Raw genomic sequence first — 24,469 nt, forward strand, 5'->3', positions numbered from 1 at the left:
ACAAGAGAACACTTCATTAGCTGTTAAAAGAAGTATTCTATGAGAAGAATCCAAAAAGTTTCAGTTCGGTAAATCATACAATTTAAGATGCATTTGTTTCAAAGGAACTAAGAAGTGGTTCACCAATAACCTGTTCCTGACAGCTGAAAGTCTTCAGAGAGTCACTAATTTATTTTGCTCTACCAAAACCCTTTCTGAAGAAGCTATTAAAAGCCCCAAACTTAAGGGAGTCTTTTCTACACAGCTCAAATGACTTACAGGCAAAGTGAATATGTTATCTTCTTTAATGGCTGACAGCTATGCTGGAGGGCGCAGGGCTCAGAATAAAATCATTGTCATCTCTCGTCACATAAAGTGGTGAATCCCAGCAACCTGCTGTAGTATCTCTAAACAACTGAAAATCAACTATAAATAAAAAATAATGCAGGCTCCTACATTGTACCAGAAAATAAAGGACTAACATTTGTTACAGACAAACTAGAACAGCCTTTAACAAGCCATTGAGCTGGCATGATGGCACTGATTATTTTTTATTAAAAGTTATTTCTTTTAATAGTAGTAAATGCCACAAAATGAGTCACTGCAATACTAAAAGTAGTTTTCAAGGAAAAACAAGGAAAAGAAGGCCTTATTATAACAAAATTAATAATATTTCTGAAATCAGGAAGAGCTAAGTGTTTAATTTGGTATAATTCAATCTCAGTTTAATTCTGCCATTTATAAGCCTGTGTGGTTATCTATCCATATTTGTCTACTCCAGGTAGAGAAAAGACTGCATTCTAACATGAGCCACGGAAATCCCCAAATACAAATACGTTGTGTCGTATTATTAGTAGTAATAATAATAATAACAACAATTCCTGACACTTATATAGCACTTTTCTGGACACTCCACTCAAAGCACCTTATAGGTTATGGGGACTCCCCTCCACCAACACCAATGTGCACCATCCACCTGGACATGCGATAGCAACCATAGTGCTCCAGTATTCTCACCAGACATCACCTATTAGTAGGGAGGAGAACAGAGTGATGAAGTCAATTCATAGGTGGGGATTATTAGGAGGCCATGATTGGTAAAAGCCAATGGGGAATTTGGCCAGGTTGCCAGGGTAACACCTCTACTCTTTTTGAGAAATGCCCTGGGATTTTTAATAACAGAGTCAGGACGTTGGTTTTACATCTTATGTGAAGGACGGTGCCTTTATACAGTGTAGTGTCCCTGTCACTAGACTGGGACATATGGACCCACATAGACAGCAGGGTGAGCACCCTCTACTGGCCTCACTAACACCAGCAACAACCTTAGTTTTTCCCAGGAGGTCCCACATCCAGGCACAGACCAGACTCACACCTGCTTAGCCAGTTGTGAGTTGCAGGGTTTTGATGTGCCTGCTGGCATATTTTAATTAAACACATTTTGGTCTTATATACAGTATCTATATCTCAGAAAACAGAGAGTGAAAAACACATTGTCTAAGGATTAGTTCCTGCTAAGTAGGTTTAGAATAAATGTCAAAGATAATATTAAGGTTAACTTAATATTTATGGACACTCCCAGAGTATTTGTTTTATTTATACGTGACTAGGTTTGGCTCACTATATCAATGGATGTGGAAGCAATAATGTACTTCCTTGAAATAGAAAAGTTATGAAGCTTTGCCTTTGCACAGATAGAAGCCAAACTAAAAATCACTTGAATCATGTGCTTGCATCAAGCCCATAGAATGTACAGTTTATTATAATTTATTGCATAGTAATCTACTATGCTGTTTCTAGCCACTATCTAATTGAATATCAAATATCAAAGCCATAGCTGTTTACATGTCTTTTTTAAATACTCAGTTGATTTTATATTGACCATGTATTTCTATAATGTATATTATGACACATCATGACTTATGCAGCAGACTTTAAAGAATAACATTAGTTAAGGAAGAACACAAATATCTTCAGGTAGGGTTTTGAAGCAACTTTCAAGAAGAACAACCAAGTGATTCATACTATACTAAGTTTAGACAACCTCAGAATGCAGAGAAATAGGAAGACAATCCCATTCTGAATCAGTATCATCAGAGGTAAAGAAGGATTTATCATGTATAGAAAACTGTCAGTAAAAAGTACTGGGCAACAGTAAACTACAACATTTACTATATTAGTTATTTAATCTAGTAAGCTGCCATATTCTGAAAGTATTACACCAATAGTGCATGAAGAAAAATAAGCATATTATGAAATAAATAAAAACTGGATTATGAAAGACTTCATTGGAATCATATCCTATAAGCTGACTGTGCATAATGCGCAGTTTATGTAAATTAGCATCACACAGCTCAGAATTTAACTGGTCCAAAGTTTGCCTGAGAATTGAATATAATGTTCTCCAAATTACTCATACCTCTGATGAATATCAAACAGAAGTATTTTTGATAAAGAGTTACAGATTGGGTAATGTTTCTTGCTTACAAAATATCTAAAAATGTTAAATAGTAATTTTAAAAGCACTGCACGGAGTCTCAGTTAATTTAGTCATAAATTAGTCATTATTAATTTAAGTCCAAAAAACACAAGGGTCACATTTATTCATTTATTCTCTGTAGTAATTAATAATTCATTCTGCTATAGTGCCTGGAAAAAATATTCTTTGCATAGACCATTACACATTTTTCACATTTTGTTGCTTTCAGCTTTACAGTCACAACACTTTGAAATAGCAATTAATATGTTACATACTGTACATAACCTACTTAATGCATTCAAAGCAAAAAAAAAATTACAAATTAAGTAAATAGCTAATGAATAGGAAAGTAAAATGGAAAAGTCATGATTGCATAAGTATTTAAACTTTACTGTGAAAAATAATTTAGGTGCACAAAATTACAATTAGGTAAGAGCCTACTGCATGCTATCTCTGTAAGGTCCCTCTGTCAGGTAGAGAATTTTAAGTAAAAATTAAAACATGAATACCAAGGAGCTTTAAAAAAAACACAGAAAACAAGTTGTATAAGGGCAAAGGTCAGGAGGAGAAATAAATAAATTTCAGAGACCCTTAATATATCTGAAAATGGTGCAGTCAATCATTAAGAAGGCAAAGGAATCCACACACTGCTTATATCTGGCTATCCATCAAAAAAGACCATCTGGGTAAGGAGGAAACTGGTTAGGGATACCACCATGAGGCCAGTGATGACTTGGAAAGAGTTATAGACCTCACCAGGAGAGATGGGACAAATTGTCCATGGGTCAACAATATCCTAGTGTATCTACAAATGGGCTTGTACAGAACAAAAAAAAAACAACTTCTCAAAACCCACATGGCGTTCATAACAATGCAACTAAATGTTTAAAGGTCATACAAGACAAAATTGGAACCTTTTGGTCCAAATGCAACATCTCACATTTGATTCAAGTCCAACATTGTGTCACTCAGTCAACACCATCCCTAATGTCAAGCTGGTGGCATCATTATTCTATAGCTCTGCTGTTCATCAGCAGGGACTGAGAAGCTTATGGGAACATACAGGTAGATGGAGCAAAGTACTAGCAAATCTTAGAAGAATGCTTACTTCAGACCTGGGACAAAATTTCACCTAACAGGAGGGCAATGATCCAAAGCACAAGGCCAAAGGTAAATAGGAGTGGCTTAAGAAAAGAAAATTGAATGTCCTTTAGTGGTCAAGTCAAAGTCCTGACAAGAATTCTATTGACAATCTGTGGAAAGACTTAAAAAACACTGTGTCACACAATGTGACACTGTAGGATGGGACTGAATACTTTTGCAACGCACTGTATACAATGTTTTTTCTTCCTATTTCAGTGGGCATATGAATCACTCCAGAGGGCACTTCAAATACTTTCCTCATTCAAATATAAATAACCTTCAGATTATTACTATTTTTAACAGTACAGCGGGTAAATAAATCAGAAATATCAACAGGGAATCAAGGGGAACACACACGGCGCATTGTTAATCAAGTAAAAATTGAAATTACAGGAAAATGATATCAACTACTCATTTCCATGTCCTCAAGACAAGGGCATTTATAAAGCATAGAACATTCAACATTACATCAGACAACGAATAGGACATATAACATCAATTTCCTGTGCTTTTGTGTTTGCAAGCAATGAATAAATTTGGAAAACCCTCTTGAAATTGATAAATTAGGAAAATAATCAAGGTTCATTTATCAGGTTGCATTCTGTTCCCTTTGTACAATTTTGAGAATGTACTGTAGGTATTATGAATGAAATACTGTAATAACAGTAGTCTGGATATAGCAGGCTCAGAATGGAAAAACACCAGTTATATCTGCCTAATTAAAATAAATAATTATAATAAAAAACTTTATTTTATATAGGGCCTTTAAAGGTGGCTTCTCAAAGCGCTTTACAGGATGACAACAACGATAAATAAGAAGAATACACAAGATAAAACACAATTACAATATATAGAGGAGACCATGGATAGTGGTACTAGGAAAAGCATAAGGGTGAAGAATGGAACCAGTTAAGTAAAGGCTTTTCTGAGAAGATGAACAAATAACACCTATATTTAAAAATTTAACATCTTCCTTATAGTGGTGATATTTCTATTTAGAAAAAAGGTTAACACCAAGGGGTATCTACAGTCAGGGGATGCAAAACAAACAGTATTTACCCACCATTGTGAGTCATAACAAACTCCTAGTCAAGCTTAAGGAAGCAGTAACTCACTTCTGATAAAGTAGTAATAATAATAATAATAATAATAATAATAATAATAATAATTGCTTACACTTATAATAGCTTTTCTCAACATTCCACTCAAAGCACTTTACAGGTAATGGGGACTCCCCTCCACCATCACCAGTGTACAGTATCCACCTGGATGATGCGACGGCAGCCATAGTGCGCCAGAATGTTCATCACACATCAGCTATCAGTGGGGAGGAGAGCAGAGTAATGAAGCCAATTCATAGATGGGGATTATTAGGAGGCCATGATTGGTAAGGGCCAATGGGATATCTGGCCAGGACGCCGGGGTTACACCCCTACTGACTTCAGAGAAAGCAAGATCCCATATTCCCTTCTCCATCAGGGAGAGTTTGCACTTTATTTACATTTTAAATCATCTGTACTCAAAATGTTTATTCCTTCTGGATACTGTTTATCTAGCCAAATTTAAGGCAACATTTTTCTTTTGATTTTATATTCTTGAAAGCTGACTTAACGTTAGTGGGATACAGTAAAAGGATAATAATAAACATATGAGGTAACATTTTGTGTAGCAGTTTTGAAATATTCCTATACAGTATACTATATATAACTGTTGTCATTTGTGGAAATGTACCCTTCAAACAGCTTTTTCCATCAGAATATTTGGATCTACAGTATGTGTTTGAATCAAGATTATCTTCCACTACACATATTGTGAAGATGTGGGCAACTGATAATTGGGCTAATGTTGAATTTGATTAATTTTATACATCATTGCAATACATTTGAAAGTTGTCAATTAGACATTTGTATTCAGTTCCTGTCTTTATGTTACCAAAAGGCATACTGAAGCTCAAGAAAGAGTTCAAAGTAGTACAACCAGAAAAAAATCCTGTTCTGAAAGGAATGTCAACTTAAGACAAGTTCTAAAGTTCAAGATTCAGAAACTGAATCTTTTTCAACAGAGGGAATGATCGGTGTGGATCTAATTCAATTATGCAAAATTCTCATAGGACTAGAAAGAAAACACCTATTTACATAGTTGCAGGTTTTGGGAGTAATCTACCTGCCCTTGACAACTTTATGGAACAATTGTTTGAAGACATTGTTGGAACTATAAGCAACCAGCAAACATGCAAAAAAGGTTAGGTAGGTTGAGAAGACTTCTGCATTCTGCCCACTATACCAGGGCATTAGGACCCACACTGACTGCAAGATAGGCATTCCCTGTTGGTCCCACTTCCAACACTTCCAGCAGCAACCATTGCTTCCCAAGGAGGTCTCCCTAGTACTGACTAGGCTCAACCCTGCTTAGCTTCAGTGGATATCCATTTGAGAGCTGCAGGGTGACATGGCTGCTGGCTAGAAAGGCAGATATTATGTGGAAATTGGGCAAAGAAAAAAACAGAACTTTCAGATTCTTTCTACTGCAATAGCAAATGGCAGAACCTTGAAATAACGTAAAGTTAACACTAGCATCTGTCTTTTTTAAATTATTGTTTATCAGCACCTGTCTTCCACAAGCCTTTTCTGTCCTATATCCTTACAATATAGGGGTTAAAAACTGTATAATGTTCTCTATTTATAGGCCTTTTTGTCAAAGTTTGGAAACTCCATATCATTTGAGGTGTTTGCCTAGCTGAAGGTGAGTTGAGAGACAGGTAAACATAAATGATCAAAGGGGATTTTCTACTTGACTCTGGTTAATTAACCTCATGATAAATCATTAGAGATGTCATTCAGAGCCTAGAAACACAGCATAAAAAGACAAAGAGACAGATAGGTGAGAGAGTGAAGCAGCAGGAACACAGAAACCAAGGACACAGAGAGAAAAAGGAACACAACATTTTGATTTCCTGTCCTGAGGATTTTGAGTCCTCAGACTAACAATGTTCTAGCTTGGTGATCCATCTTTAGAATAGTGAGATAGATTCCCATTCACTTTTGGGTATCCATGTTGTAGAAGGGGAGGTTGAGTCTTAATTTATATTCTTTTATTTAGGTCACAGGATTGGTTCTCTTTTTGGCCCGTTTAGGAATTGTATAGTGTTTCAGGTAGCATCCTGAGTTTCTGGATCTGTAAAACATAGACCTCTGAAACACAGCTTTATACATATATGGTTTTGATATTTTGCTTAATATTGTGTAATTGTGTTATTTTATTAATTTTTAACAACTTTTTAACTTTAATTTAATAAATATTTTGTCTGTCCAGGTTTGAATCTGATTAATTGCTCTTTCACCAGAACTATACCAGGGAATATACAGAATTCATATAATATTTCTGTAGTGCCTCAAATTGTTACCTACCACTCAGGGGCATTTTTATGTGTTATTTAACTGTTCTATATTTTCCTGAAAACACAAGAACTCTAAGCAATTCATCACAAATGTAAGTTATCTTATATTTTAATAAAACACATTCACCTATGTGTAAACTGCTAAGCATAACAACAATTATGTAAGTTATTTTAGGGAATAAAAAATCTGTGGAAAAATAGAACATCAATTAAATAAGATCTCTGGTATAATTTTAAAAGTTATTTCTACATTAGCAATTAAGCAAAGCAATGCTTTATAAGCATCACCTCCATGGGCTTAAACATGGCATTCAATTTTTTGTCCTGCAGAAGTGGCAAGCTTAACATGTCTGGGGAATGTATTTTTATAGTTTCTAGAGTTTGGAAAACTTGCTTGGAAAAGCTTGCTGCTTTTTTCTTGTTTCCATGGTTATTCTGTGCATGAAGTTCTACTTTATAATACCAGCTACAGAATATTAAAACCAAGAATTTACTGAATGTCCTAAAATAATGCAGCACCAGTGAATGATCTTTATACAGTATCTCAGCCTAGACACATTTTCAATTGCAGAATAAAGAAGGAAAGTAATAAAGGCACTAATGAAAATGATACGGGTTGTAATTAATGGAGTTAACATCAAGCTTTGGGATGTTGTCTGGATTCAGATAAATGCAATTAAGTGGAGTCGCCAAGCATGTCTTCTGGTAAAAGCTTCTGCATGGATTGCAGGAATCTAGAATTTGAATCACTAAGCAAGTGTTTCCAATTTTGTTGCTGTATAGTTCACTAAAAGTTACTTGATCATTTTTGACATTCCATGCAGACATGTGTAGGAGCAGAAGTTATGAGAGAAGGCTATGTCTATTCTCCAACTTCACATGATGTTCTCCTGGTTGTGCCATGAGCTAAGAGGAAACCAATGGACTTTGCAGTTCATGTGTTAGGGGATGTAATGTCCACAGTTTTCATGTTCCCTAGGTTAGTGGTTTGACTATTCCAAATAGTGGAATAAATGTGAATAGTGAAATAATGGAATGCAAAATATAAACAAGTATCCAAAAATTTCTAACTTTGATAACTGAATAAGGGTGCAATGCATCACATTCAATAAACTTTTCTGCTCAGGTTAAATAGTAAAGCAATTTCACAATATGCATTTACACGCAACAGGAGTTCACAATTAAATCTCACAATTAAAAAGGGTTTCGCAACTCATTTCAGTTCGTACACCTTAAGGTTAAAAGGTTCTAATTACTCAGATGGTAAACAGAAGTTTTTATTTAATTAAAAACATGCCATGATTTATGTAGAATGTAACACAAATGAGTCATTCATATCATCCTAGAGCTACAATGCCTGAGAGAAAGTTATAGTTACTATTATTCTAGTTGTGTATCACTGAAGATTTTTTAATAATTACATTTTTTATTTTGCCATTTTTCAATCACAATCTTTACAATCGTATAAAAATGCAAATTAAGTGCCTGATTTGCTTTGTATAAATATGGTAACATTTTACATTATGTAGGCCTATGCCATTAGACTTTACATTAAATATACAATTACCTAGCAATTACACATGTAACCATAGATAGTTGCAATGTTATCATACATAAAGTAATGAGCAAAGGTTTATTCCTTGCTGAAAAGAGAAGAAAAGGTGTGCCGAAACGCTGTTTATTTTCTTCTCTTTCCAGCATGGAATAAACTTTTTCAGTGATATTTAAGCTAACTTACCCCGCTGAGCAACAGCCAAGGCGAGTCAAACAAAGCCGTTAAAATTCCTTCTCATCTAATGAACACTTAAAATCTTGCATATGTCTTATCTTGAGCTGTCCACTCAAAGTAGGGGATTAAGTAAAAATTCAAACATAACTGAACTGGAAAAATCCACTATTTATTAACTCAAATGTTAAATTGATAAGGTGTGAGGAGTACATATCTGCCCCTCCTGTGTTCTGATCACTGAAACTACTGCAGCTTCACACCCATGGAGCACCTCTCCCGAGACAGTAGAAAAACACACTATGCCAAAACACTGGGGTTCCCACCAAGGTAGAATTTCACACTGTCTAGGTTCCAAGGGACATCATCTTCTGTAATAATGTGATAAGAGTGTTGTTGAATATCATCCAGTATAAAAACAGATCGTATATCACTGTGATGCTACAGGGGGCACAATCCTTGGAGGGTAGTACTTTCCCAAAGTGTCAAACAATTAGTGGATACTTTTGCCTGTACTAGGATGGCTGTAAGAGAATGCTAGCTTGCAAGATGGCATCAACAGACAATTGCTGGAACAGGGAACAGCTGTGCATCCTGTTCAAGCCTATATAAATTGACTATCAAGCCGATAGCTGGTGTCCCAGAAGCTGGGGAAGCACTGCAGAGAGACAGAAGTTTACCGCAGTCCAAACTCTGTGTTTTGTTGTGGCTGTTATACTATTTTGAATCAGACAGAGGGAAACAGACCACAGTAAGACCTGAGGCTAAAAGAAAATGAAAAAACCACAACTAGACCCAAGGCTGGAAAGCGCAACATAAGGACCTGAAGACTTGAGACAAGAGAAAAGCGCTGTAAGAAAGAGGATCTAAAGAACATAAACTGAAGCAAGACTAAGGACCAGAGGAGAATGCTGAACAGAAAACAAACCTGACAAAGACATACAGAGTGTTAGTCTGGTAGACCTCTTTGTTTTCTTATGGACAAATGACATTTTTTGTAAAAGAAGCATACCAGGTAGTTTTTTTATACAGGGAACTCCCAGTTAGTCAGGAGCTCAAACTAAGAGCCAGTTCTTCTTTTAGTTTCCATCTAGCCATTTTCTAATTGCTTCCTCTAATCCAGGGTTGCCCCCTCAACAACCGATTTGGAAAATTAGTTTGAAAATGTTTGGATGGATATAGAGTTGGAATAAAAACAGTTACAGTAATAAAATAGATGCAGGTAAGAGAATGTTCCTGCACTTGCTTTTTATCAAGAAATGTAAATTACATAACTTGTATTACCCAAAATCCGAATTAAATTAAATGCATTATTCATTAAGTATAGTATTGCAATGTATGCGTCCCTGGCATAATTTTAATGAGGCTGGTGCTTGTAGCATCCAAATACTGCCTTGTCGAGTGGTCTGGGCCATTTGGTAATGCTTTAACAATTGCAAATGCTTGCAGTACCAGAGGCCCAAATTTAATCCTTGGCCCAGACTGTATTCCTTTTTGGAGTTAAATTATTTTAAAATGAAGAAATGAAGGAAGCTGTATTGCAGAAGCAATTCCTATGTTGGCAAGATCTCAAATATTTTCTAAATTGCATATATAAAGAATGGGTAGAGAATGAGAGCAATGTTTCACCTAGCCCTCTAATTTTACACTACATTTCAATGAAGCCCTCTCATTCCCAGGTAACAGTAATCAGAGATGTACTTTATTGGCCCTTTTCTGATGGAAGAATCACACTGCTGGAGATGAGCAAAGTGCTGTCTACAGAAACGAACAAACATGGCATTATGTTGACTTACTGTTTTCTTCAGCATTTTCACAGCATAGGGTTTTTGCGTTCCTTTCTGTCGACATCGATACACAACTGATGTTGCCCCCCTGTGTGAAGAGAATAAAACAGTGAGGAAACAAGCAATGTGGTACAGAAAGATCTACCTTATAAAATAAATATTTATTTTTATTTATAATAAAAATGTAAATACTAAATAAATAATATAAATATTTAAAAATATTTGCCTAAACATGTATTAAGATCAAAGAATGTTCGTTAATTAAACAATATTTTTTAATTTTATAAACACTGTGCCAATCTGTGCTATATGAAACCAGCTATTCGAACAATAGAATTTCAAAAAAGTTAGGCTGTGACTTTTTTTATATCTTCCAGTTGGGCAGTGATTCGTCAAATATACATATATATCACAGCGAAAATACGGCTATACGTATATATATACGTTGCCGTGACCTATAATCAACATTGAATTGCAACCGTAAAATCGACGACATTAATAAATGCATATATAACGTAGAAAACATATAACACAGTGCCTGAGGCTTTTTACTGTATATATCGTTTGTGCTGCAACTAGGAGTATACGGCAATCTGCATAGTGTACAAAGCAAATTATTTTCGCAGTAATTAATTTATTTACACAGCTTTGCATACAAGGGTTTTGCGGAGGGGGTCTTGCCACCTGCCTGAAAAAAAACTTTAAAATGTTTGAGTGCCTATAGATTTTCTATTTTTATTTTCTTAAAAAAAGTAGATACCATTTCCTAGACACCTCGTCCCCCATCAGGGCGCGGTGCCCGGGAAAAATCTGTAGGGGGGTGTCTGAAATTCTGAGGGGGGTGATATTTCGGTTGAAATGGAGCTGTACGGTGCAGCTACCCAAATGAAATCTTGCAGCTATGCCATTGATTAGTGCTTCATGATAGAAGATAACAACTAGCAATCTGGTATTTGCGATGAAGTTCAGTTTCACATTTTTGGTCACTTTCGCAATTTTTATTGCCTGGAGCGAAAAGTACCACAAGCATTCATTTTTGAAGCTACATCGATGGAGGTTCTATTTTTTCTTAACGATTCAGTTGTAAAACCAACAGAAAGCACAGACTGCTATAACTAGTCCTAGTTATACAACGATTTTAAGTATAAGGATAAACTACTGCAAGGAATCGGTCCACCTGAGCAAACAGGATCATAATGTTGACACTCAATAATGACACTGATATGTGCTGTTCCTGGACGGATAGCCCTCCTGCACATCAAACAGTCCAAGTGACTGTTAGTGTCAATTAGTGTTGTCTGACCATTGACAAAGTACAACTATTTTTTTAGGGTGCAAGTTAAGTAAATGCTTTTGCCCAAAACTGAAGGGGCGACACTCCTCCCTCCCTCCGTGATGCTCATCCTATTCCATAATGTCATTATATATAATACCATACAATAGTGACCGATCCTTACTAACTGCATGCGTTAAAATTGCACATCAGCACATAGCAGGGGGCACATAGCCGCGATGTATTATCAATGTTAAATTTCAACCATAATATCAACAACATTAATAAACGCATACGTTGAGAAAATATCTAACCCAGCATATTTTCCGGTTATATACCACAATGCATTGCTAGTATTTGTTGGTCGCCATTTTGGCCACGTTTTTCAATCGTAGAAGAAATCCGCAAATATCTCAGCAATCCTCTTTTGACGAATAAGTATAAATAATAATAATAATACTATCTGAATACATACAGATCTTACTTAATATTATTTTGATTAAAATAGTACGTTAATAAGCAAAAAATGGCACATAAAAATAGTGTGAAGGGGAAGATTACACAAAATCGTTTTGCCGTTTCTCTAATTATTCTTATTCTTATTCTATGTTGTACTTTCAAACTTTGGGTACTCTTTAATTAGGACAGACTTTATTGCTCAATTGCTATGAAGCAAGCCAAATTTTATACGTTTATTTCAGCTTTGAGCTTAGTAAATCTTAATGGTTCATTTTTGAGATTATACTCAAGAAGATATTAATCATAATTTATTTGAGTAGTTATATTATGTAATTTTCTCCTAGCTGCGGTGCTGAAATCCCACCCTACATCAACAGAAAAAGAAATAAAGGAGCACGCAATGCGTTACTTGAAGAATGCATATGCAAGGCAGGGGGCCAGGAGATCTGGACACTGAAAATAATAGGTTTCTGGTTCTAAGTGTTAGGACAATTAGACAGGGTTTGCAAATGGTGGACAAAAATCGTCTTAACTTCCATTGTAATATTTTTTTTTCCTGGAAATATAGAAGTTGTATATTTTAAAATTTATATTTGAATCAAAATGTGGTTTTGAGTTAGATAAGTGTGTTAATGTAATTAGTTTGTGTTTGTCATTACTATACTGTATATTGCCATGTTACCAGAATTTGTAGCTGAAGTTTAAGACTAGTTGTGTGTTTTTATGATTATTGCCCATATGTTGATTGTTGATTGATTGTATACAATGTATAATTTGAAATACATATTTTTCAGGTGTGAATGTGTATTTTCAGAATAAATTTCTAAACCAGATCATTGGCTTGGTTTACTAGTTTCTACACCTATAAAACCTATCTTTGATGTATAATAGACCTCTAACGCTATATGTATAATAGTCCTCTAAAGTTATCCATATAATAGACCTCTGACCATATACATATAATAGTCCTCTAAAGTTATCCGTATAATAGACCTCTAACCATATAGGTATAATAGTCCTCTAAACTTATCCGTATAATAGACCTCCAACCATATATGTATAATAGTCCTCTAAAGTTATCCGGAACTCCAACCATATATGTATAATAGTCCTCTAAATTTTCTGTATAATAGAACTCCAACCATTTATGTATAATGAACATATAATCATAGACGTATAATTGACGTATAACGATAGACGTATATTAGAATTTCATTCTAGACGAATTGCAGACCACATTTATACGTCTAAGGTATGCGTTTAATAGACGTATATTCTACATCTTTTGTCCACTGGGTTAAAGGAGATTTTGAAAAACATTTTGAATTTATCCTAACTGAATATTCATTTTTTTAATTTATATTATATTAATGGTACAGTGAGCTTGGTTAAACAACATCTACAATCATGTATATGATAATATAATTTAAGCAAATCTTGCCTTAAATAACCTTGAATTTTTTAATGTTGAATTTTTCACTGATACCTCCATAATTTTTAGATGGAATAAAATGCTACATTATACAAATTGTTCATTAATCTTGATAAAGTAATAATATGGAATAAAAACAACATCAATATTGTAAGCAAAAAAAAGATGATAAATTCAAACTACTTTGCAACCAACAGAAAAACATCAGGATTAAGGCTCTGCCTAATGCACAGGTTCAGACTGCACATATCCTCCCTCACATCTCATGATAGCATATATTATATTGTATTTGCACTACGCTCAATTTAGCACAGTTTTCTCTTTTATGTAAACTCCCACATTACATAAACTTCTGAACTTTAAGATTGCTCTCTTGATTTTGTCACTTTGCTCCTACAACAAATTACAAATGATTATTTACCAGTAAACAGATTTACCATCAGTAATATTAATAAAAGCATGAGGAGCTTTTAAGATGAGCAATAAAGAGCAAAATCTTTTTAGCTTATGTTTTAAGATTACAGTTTATCTTTGTAGCATTGCAATATTCTTTGCTGAGAATATTGAGTGTTTTAATGTTTATATTTAATTAGGAAATCATTTTTGAGTGCTGTCAGTTGGCATCTTACTGCATCACTCTCTCTGCCTATGGTTGCTATGGTATCCACGTTTAATATGTGTGATGTTCAGACAGGCAAAACCTGGAAAAAAATGCACACTAAAATCTGATTTCACAATAAAGGCATAAAAGAACACTTTACAAAAGGTAAGAGAACAACCAACAGGGCACAGTATGGATCTGCGTAACATATTTGAAGAAAAACTCTGAGCAAAACTGAAAATAAAACAGGATATTACATACCTGTACATGAACATGAGCTTTGATCTTACCATTGCAAATCACCATGTTCTACAAAAGTAGAGGAATCTCACACATACTCATGTACTGTTCTTTAAATTAAATTTTACCAAGCTAAAATGTTAATAACATTTAAGAATGTTCACTTTTTTTCTAATTAAGTCACATTAATTAACAATAATTCAGCATATGCAGGTAATATTGTAAATGTGTATGCAAATGCAAAGTTTGTGGACTATTCAAATACAGTACAAAGACCCAAGTAAACACAATTTTACTACCAGTTTTCAAAACTGTAATTAGTTTGCTTTAATTCCTAAGCATGAAGTAAAAGCTATATCACTCATTGTTTACCAGATATCCTGTTTCTGAAATGTACTCTCCAGTTTTCATTTCATGGATTTTTTATTGAAAGAACAAACATTTTACTTACCTTCTATCAGAAAGAGGTGTGAATTTGTGAATCATTTTTTATAGTAGCTATATATTGTAGTAGTTATAGTCTCTCTCTAGCTTGTGAAATACAACATACAAAAGAGCTAAAATGCTTAATTTCTGTTTCTCACAGACCTCTTAATTTTAAAATCAACAGAGAGATTTGAAAACAATCCATGCATGATCAGAAACCCCATCCGAGAACCACAAGTCAGGGTGACACCCCGGAAGAAATCTATTGCTGGGCACACATGTATACTTATAATGAGGCAATGTAGAGAAAATAACTGACCCAACCATGATGTTTTTGGGAGGAAACTGGAGCTCTCAGAGAACATGTAAAACTCCCACAGAAGGCAGTCCAGGCCAGAACTGAACCCATGACCCAAGAGCTGTTACCAGTCATGCCACTGTGAGTGAGAAGTATAATTCTTCTTAAAAGAAAATAATATAAAATTAAAGTAATGGAGATAATTTAATTGAAGAACTAAAGGGTTATTTAATTTTAATTCAATTTACTAACAGGGCTTTTTTGAGTTTCTCATCTAGGCAACAAAACAAAAGCTTAATGCATTCAAATTATATTATGGGGAAATGTATACATTTCTACAATGGACATCCTAAGCTCCTTGTTAGCTGGGTAGTTTTATTTAATCATTCTTACACTGCCACCAACATTCACTACATGAATAGTATCTCTTGCTTCAGCCGTAGAGATGGCTAAAAGTATCTGAAGATAACTGCACAAATAAGAAGTACTATAAGCCAAATCTGTGATCATGTTCAGCATGAAAGAAAACAAAACTTTTTGAAAATGCATTATCTGTACATTCAGTTACAACAGAGGGATATTAAAAGTAAATACCATGGGTATTTAAAAGTTGTCAAAGTAAATTCAGGAATAAAATGTTAATGAAATTTTTAAATAATGAACATCTACCTGTCACGCCCTCTGCAGCCAGAGGGCGCTCCTACTCTGTCCTGTCCCTAGTTTCCTGCCTGCTGTCCTTCCGGTCCCTCTCTTTCCCTTGGGCTATATATTTCCGGGTCTTGCACTCTGCCCTCGCTCAGCATTGACGTTCGGATGTCCTGAAACCCGCCTAGCACCAGGTCGCCCCACGTCCGCTGCCTGAGGGCATTGGCTCCTACCTGACTCCTGAACTGCTGAGCCCGGGCCTTTTTCCCGTTCTGCCGCTACGCATATGGGTCTTTTTCCGCTCTCCTGCTCTCCACGGTTAGTCCCTTTGGACGTCCGTGACACTACCTATCCATCTTGATTATTCCATTTGCACTGGTTTCCTTGACTGAAACAGAAAAGTGCATCTGTTTCTAAATCTGTCTTTTACTACTGTATGTATGTCTGCTGACAATAAAACAGCTCTAAATCAATTGAGTTTGTGAATGGAGGCTGTCTGTGTCCAATGTTCCAGAAACACATACTGTAGGTTTACTGGAAGAACCATTTCAGGATTTCTTCAACTTCTACTTGAGGTGTCATTTTCCTTCTATTACTGTCAATATAAACACACCACTAAAAACTAATACAAGGTAGGACCTGTCACGATTATAGTCCCTCCCCCTTAAGGGCGCTCTGGCTCTTTCACTTCTGACCTCATCACCCGCACCAGCTCCCTGTTCCAACCCCCTTTCAGTTCTCCTTAAAAGCCAGGCACTCACTTTATTTGGGGCTCTGCAATGATTCCCGTATCGTGCGGGCCCGGGACCTGGAATTGCCTGGCTCTGTTATGGTTTTAAGTTTCTGTTCCTGTTCCCATTCCCCCTGCCGGTTCCGACCAGGTTCCAGTTTTTAACCATCAGTCTCGGATGGACCGCCCAGCTTTGGACCTTTTGTTTTTGTCCTGGATTTCGCATTGGACTCTGTTTTCGATAGTTTGCCTCCCCGACCACCAGCACCTCATGGACACGCCCCCCTGTTTTCTTCCCCGCTTCCTGCATGCCTTTTTTCCCTCGTGTATTCTCACTCTACCCCGGATTGTGTCGTCCGCATAGGGCCTGGAAAGAACTGTTTGTTACAGCACCATAATAAGTATAAGGCAAACAATGTAACTACAGTTTCCTGTTTGTTTCAGTCACCTCTATCAAATAATTGTCTACATTTATTTCCTGAAACAAAGCTGATCTCTGCACCCTCATTAGTATTTCACAAAATAATTCTGAGGATGAAAAATAAATCTAGAGTTTATGAACATCGTTCATTAAACTTTACAAATAATAAAACTGCAAGATTAACAAAAATACTTGGGAGGGATAATAAGGTGCTTACTTTAAAAACTATTTAAGTTAACTTTAATGCTAACAGGAAATTTTTTAGGTCAGAATAAATTCTGTTTACGGCATTCTATATATGAATTTGGACTCGCATTGACACCACTACAAAAGTTATCAGTACAAAAAAAAAACATGCATAACATCATAGTCAGTGGTACCAGCATTTAGATAATCCTGTTACTGCATGAAGCTTGTGATCATGGCTAACATTTCTCATTTAACAATACATTTAAAAACAGAAAAAAAAACAATGTGAAGAGGTGTTTAAGTAACCTCCCCCCAAGGGGAACTGAGAACCACTGGCTGATGAAATGCACTTAATGATCATGTAAAAATAACTCATGTTCACATATTACACCCTGTGACTGCTACAAGTCTACAAAGTGTAAATTATACTGAAAGGCTGATAATGTATGCATACGCTAGTTGTGGATTATACAATTATCAGATTTTTTAATGAGACAGATAAAAAATGATATTATGACACTGAGCATCCATTTTCCAAATCTACTGTATTTGGACAAGCTTGCATTTGAAAATAACTCTCCTCCTCTTAAAAAATACAATAATAAAGTTACAGTATATACTTTAGGTATGATAATTTTCCAAACTTTGACTTGTCCACTAATCTTAAACACTAAAAAAGTAAATGATATACTGTATCACTGCACCCTGTATGGGCAGGATAATGATATGGTTGAATTCAGGCCCTAGTTCCTAAATTTCCTAGAACTGTAATTCTCATATTGTGTGTGATTGATGTGTACCTTTTTCATTTTGTTGAATTACTGTAAGTCTAAGGCCATCTGTCCATTTTTGCTGTTTATTGGCTTATTAGGTTATGAGCACATTAATAACAATTGAACACAGAAAACTAATACTTGGAAAATCAATTTTTCTAATTCTAATAAAGTAACCAAGGCCTTTTTTTGTTTCTTCAATTAATTGATACTTACAGTATGAATTCTGAAACCAGCACCATCACTGAACAACACTGCCACTGATCTATCCTTTCTAAGTGCATGTTGACTGTCTCCTAGAACTGGAAAACGGGCGCTCCAGATTTGGTCCTGGATGTGTTTTCTAGGTCTCTTTAAAGCAGCTTCTAAAGAGATGGGAGAAGATGGCACATTGGTCCAGCTAAACCTATAAAACCTACTGTGTCTCCCCCCTTAATTAAATTTATAAAGCAATTTCACACTTCTACACCTGATCTGCTGTGTAACAGGGCAGCCGTGCATGACCCAGGTGGGTACTGCCTTCAGTGGTGGATGAAGCGAGTCCCTTCAGTGACTATACAGTATGTTCAAAACACTTCCTCTGCAATGCAGCACAGGGGTCAACAATGCCTAGCACACATGTACAGTAAGAGCTGTTGCAAGAAGATGCTGCATTTTGAGCTCTTTTGCACAAACAATACTCACAAAAGTGAACGCATCAGTCTGAAAACACTTAATACCTTCTTAAAATGTGGATTGCAAGAAAAAACAGATTTTGTGATGCCTGCAACACTGGTTACATATGGGTTATAAAATGTGTCAATATTTTAAGTTTTCATAGTGAATGGAGAGAATCAGGTTGAATAATCTTAATTCTTGAGTGAAGAAAACTGTTTTCCACCTACTGTCTGTATGTGAACTATGAATATAGTGTTAATTTAATGCCTGAATAAAAATAATGACTGATCTAACACCTTGTGTATATGTAAATAATAGGAGTAGAACATTTTCAGAATCATTGTCATTAAAGATGCTAGCATTCACCTCAACTTTCAATTCCTGGTATGCAGCATGTTTAAAACTATATGACATTTTTGTCAGCCTGTTCAAAGTAAGATTTCCTGACCCCTGACATACTGTAGTAGGTAATGATTATAAATAATGTCACATAATGCAGTCCAATAGTTACAGTATACTTATAGCTCCACACCATACACTGGTAACCATTAATTCTATAAAGCAATAAAGTGAATTAAATTGCCTAGTATATTACATACAAAATATTCTGTTAAAGTTTCCTGTTTTCCTATGATTTCCTAACATTTTTCTGTTTTTTTCTGCATCTCTTTTTATGTTTAACTTGAGATCTTTGATTGAACACTGGGTAGATATAAGTTAAGTCTGTTTTAAGTCTGTTTTCTATTTGTGCCCTGCCAGCGAGTTTGTGGATCTATACTGGACCCTGATACCCCAGCTTTTAAGAGGGATTGAATACCGCTAGTATCTGTAACATTCACACTTTATGAGGCCTTAAAAACAATAAAAACTGGAAATCTGAATTTGAAGAAAGTAAAAATGTCTTGAATCAGCCATTCTGCATTAAAAGTGATTTGTACAACTAATCCATGGACATGATACAGAGCTCCAACAGCAGCCACTCTGAGTCAAACAAAGCTTCTTTGATATTACCTTGGAGATACCAATTCTAGATGTTCAGCATGACATTTTGGAGTTATATCACTTAAAAACTTGCATAAACAATCCCTGTCCGTAGATGTATAATTTATTTGTAGGTACCTATATAATTTTGTGACACCACAGGTGACCAAACACCTGCAGGTTTTCTAGAGTAACTTAATATTTCTTCAGTGTTTAGAAAAAGAGTATGGTCTTTTCAATTCAATGGAATACCTACATTAATTTTTCAACTAAAAACAACAGACTTTTTTTGAGACTTCTGTTTTGATGTGAAACACATTTCAATGCATGGTATTATTCTGAAATGTGCTTTGTTTTTGTTTTCTGGATCTTTTCTACTTTAAAAAGTGGGTAGTAATGCCTGCTTTTCAACCTTCAGTGGTTAAAAAGCTGAATTGTTTACTTATATGAGCTTTGTTATCATGGATCCTCAGCAAACAATATTTGAAAGAACAGCTCATAGTGCTTTTGTGACATTTGACTTAAGAAAGCTCCTTGAAAAAAAAATGTAACTGAATGTACACAATAGCTCCCAGTGGTGTGTGGGTGTTTTACTAAGAAGAATAAATGGGGACTGCAGGATTTCACATCAATAGTCACGTCAAAATGGGCATTGAGGGGGAGACCTTCCTACATTAGGTGCTGAAAGGATGCTCCATCATATGTAAAACCCAGAGCTTGGAAATGAAACAAGATGCCTTTCTGTGAGCTTTTTTTCATCAATCATTTCCAATTCTAAGAACATAATTTTAGCCTTACAGCTCAGCTAATGCAATTAGAAAAAGAAACAACTTCTCCATTAAAAGCAACGAGCAGCTGTGCTTCCTTCACTGCAGGCTGAAATCAGGCACCCAGCCAAGTGTCCTTACTTCATCACTAGGAATAGGAAAGCTTTCTTGGAATGTTCTCCAACTGTGAAACCTTAGTACACAGAACATATGGTATTCCTGACAGCAAGTTCACTACATCCATCCGGTGAGAATAATTAGAAGGTAAAGGAAAATGCAGTACTATGGGAAAAAACTTAATTGGCCACTTAAGGTGTTTGCAAATGAAAGGATAAGGTGACATTGCTAAAAAAAAAAAAGATGTGAAAACTCTTGATAATTAGAGTGGCTTTATAATTTGATTTTGTTCCTGCTAACTAGAAAAGGAAAAGAATGGTGTGGCTTTCAGAGCTTTGAGCAAGATTTCCTAAGCTTTTTTTTTTAAGATTCCCAAACTGTAATTCATTTTTAAATGTTTTCTTTCATACTGACACTGAACATTGCTAGATTTGCACAATTTTACAATTTCTCTCAGAAAATAAGGATATTTTTTTAAATATGTGATAAATTCCACTTATGTGTATACACCCAGTTGGGGAGCTGTTTTCCTTCAGTGCAAACATTTGAAAATTGTCTTGTGAATTTTTACTGTGAAATCTACTGACTGAGTCTGTAGCACAGTATCATTTCTGATAGCAATTATCACAGTTTAAAATCCAAATCTCACAAAATAGAAACATTATGGTGTTGTTCCTGGCTATCTTCCAGATAATTTAGGTCTCTTAGGACCAAATCAAGTAATAAAATTAACCATAACCAGGTCATTCCTAAAAAAATATATTAAATTAATATATCCGTGTTTTTGAATCACAAAACAAGCACTGCATGTAAAAAACAAGCAAATAGAGAAGACAATTATTTAATGTTTTTCATGTTCAGAATATTTTCTATTTTAACAATGTAGACTGAATGACAAAGACCAACTATTCTGCTTACACAGAGTTTTCATAACCAATCCTATTCATAATTTAATCACCTGGCATAACAAAACAGATTACAAAACAGATGGACAGAATAAAATAGATTATGAACAAGAGGAGTCCATCAAATCTATCTGGTAAAAGGATCAAACTTAGATCTCCCATGTGGTACTTGAGAGTTCTAACATTCAACCACCAATCCAGATTGAAGCTAGATCACTTCATTGAATTAAACCGTGTTTATGTTGTCAATGAAATGTTATGGTTATCATATGGTTATTAAAAAAAATGAATGATAACCAAGTGTTTAACCTGTCTATGCTGGAATTTAGATTTGTAAACTTAATGGAATTATAATAGAAGTTATAACAGAAATTTGTGAGGAAGGTTAGATCCTAATCTCACACGTCTATAGGTTTTGCAGCCAGGATGAAATCTGTTTTGTAGCCTCTCCCAACACCCCATCAGCAACTCCTTGTCTCAATACTCGCAAGACTGAGAAGGGGACTGGGTAACCTTCCCTTTATGATGAGGCTGCCAGTTCCCACTGCCAGGCAAGCTATGCGAAATACACTCTCGAAATATACACTCAGTATATCTCATCCCTCCTTACATTTATTAGGATCTACTACTACTGAATAGTTACTGAGAGCACTTTTGCCTTCTAGTTTCACTTACTATATGCTGTGAGACCAAATGATTATAGATGAGCAGTGATGTACTTAAGTAGAAACTTTTTTTTATTTTAACTGAACACTAACAAAACATAACCTACTATAATCACAATTAATCTTAGATGTTTGAACTTGAAGTGTACATTTTTTTAAACAAAACAAACTTTCAAGTTGCCATTCTTCACTGTATTAACTTAATTTTGACAATGTCCATAGTCTCTTACATTTGCTTCACAGTCTCTTGGGATTATGCTATGCAATTTTGACTGTAGAATGTACCATTCCGATAAATTATTAAAATGTAATATTCTGCTGTGCCAGAAACTTGTATATTAATGAGTTCTAAGCTACTGGTATGATTTATGAGAGGAAGAATGATTTAACTTATTGAGTCATCATTTAATCAAAGCATATTTCCTTTAAATGACTGTAGAGAAGGAAAAGTGAATGCTTGAAAGTGAATAAAAGTTTGTTCACTTTATCAAAGGTTGTGTTATATGTTATTGTACAATTTACATGTAGGATTATTAGTTTATAATTCCACTATTTCCAAAGTGATTCCACACTATTGTCCATTGGCATAACTATTACATTTAATAATCCATGATATAGAATATGTAAGATTAAATCTATTTAAATAAAGAGGCCCTCAGTGCTGGTGAAGAAGTAGCACAGATTAATAATATCCATTATGATGTGAAAGAAAAACATTCTTAGAATGATGCTTACAATGGATCCCTTGACTTCTTCCTTGTTCAGATAGACCCTGATTGTCTGGTAGAGAAGTTGGCCTGGTAGTTGTACATTGACTTAACACTCTGTGACGATTACTGTAACTGTACCAGTTACAATACCAAATCATGTGAATGCAGGGCACTGAAGCTTGTTTCCAGCTTGTGTCTAATAGTGGTGCTTGTTATACAGGGCACAAATTACCTCTGGAATTCTATATTTTTTTAATGCGTGCTATGAACACAAGTGACCAATTGTATATAAAAAAGTTATCTCCAGCGAATAGGGAGGTAGGAGAATGTACATGATTTTGGAACAATGCCAATGTTGTAAACACAGGAATGCATAGAAATGTGTGCTATAAATGCTGGCAATCTTGTGAGCACAAGAAAGTCTGATAGAACAGAACAGAAAATAACAGATAGAAGAAGATAGAAGATAACAGAAAAATATTTAAGAAGTTCTAGGTTAATTTGAGAAAAATACACAGAGACGCTCTGTGTATTTTCGATCCCATGCGCATGAAATAAAAACTTTTTTTAACTTCTGAGACGGACTCCTGAAATGGAAACTGGGAAAAATGCAAGCTTGCGGATTGCTAAAGCGGGTAAGCCCCACACTATTTTTAAAGAACCTTATTTACCGTAGAACTGACACGTATTATGTGTGGATAAAAAGCTGTTAAACAGCTCAACCTGCTGCCCCCTCTGAAAGACACAGCCACTCACAGAATTATTGATATGGAGGATGATATCAAAAGTATGCCGATAGATCACATTCAAATGAGCAGATGCTTTTCACTGCAATTGGATGAGTCTGTAGATGTGGCCAATTTGTTTGTTTATGTTAGATACAAGTTTGAGGGTACGTCCCATGAGGACTTTCTATTCTGTAAGCCGCTACCAACAGGAACTACAGGAGAGCACATACAGTATTTCAGCTTCAGCTGACCTTTGCTGTCAAGAAAATGCCTGATGATTTAAAATCTGTTAGACTCTGTTGTGAATTATATCAAGGCTGAATGAATTGAAATGAATTCACATCTGTTTTGCTAGACTAAACAGACTCACCCCTCTCACTGAAATTGTGTTTTTTTATTGTTTATTTTTAATTGTTGTTATTCATTATTGTTATTTTTTCTGTAAAGCGCTTTGAGAAGCCACCTTTAAAGGCACTATATCAAATAAAGTTTATTATTATAATATCTATTATATGTGTATGTAAGTGTGTGCACGCACGATCATGTTGGTAATTGAGAATTTCTGGGGTTCCTATGAGAAGATTGGTTATAGGTGGTACTTGGATGCTTTGGTTTGATCAGGGGTGGTACTTGGTCCAAAAAATTTGAGAACCACTGCCATAGCTAATATTTCAAAAAGTTGGAATGTCTGTAATGGAAAGAATGAAAGATATTAGGTAAAAAGGTTAATGTTTTAAGTAAAGGAATAATTGTATAATTTAATGTAACAGAATATTGTTAGTTATAAAATGGAAATGAATGACATTTGAACACTTTCTTAAGTATTATGGTGATTTATAAACCATCAAAATACTTATAATGATTCTAGATTCTATAGGATTTGCCAGATGTGAATAGTAACAAAATGGTAGTTACATGAAAACAAAGAACCTGCATTACAT

General features: G+C 35.1%; 1 protein-coding gene across 1 annotated transcript in view; it reads right to left on the reverse strand.

Moving 5' to 3' along the window:
* The window catches only part of camk4 (calcium/calmodulin dependent protein kinase IV), a 173,474-nt gene that overhangs the window by 88,220 nt on the left and 60,785 nt on the right, over positions 1-24,469 (reverse strand). Inside the window, exon 2 of the mRNA XM_088910593.1 lies at positions 10,521-10,599. Coding sequence (XP_088766719.1) covers positions 10,521-10,599 — 79 coding nt within the window. The remainder of the gene's footprint in view (positions 1-10,520; positions 10,600-24,469) is intronic.

The sequence above is a fragment of the Atractosteus spatula genome, chromosome 3, assembly GCF_055471065.1.
Source record: "Atractosteus spatula isolate fAtrSpa1 chromosome 3, fAtrSpa1.hap1, whole genome shotgun sequence".
NCBI lineage: Eukaryota > Metazoa > Chordata > Actinopteri > Semionotiformes > Lepisosteidae > Atractosteus > Atractosteus spatula.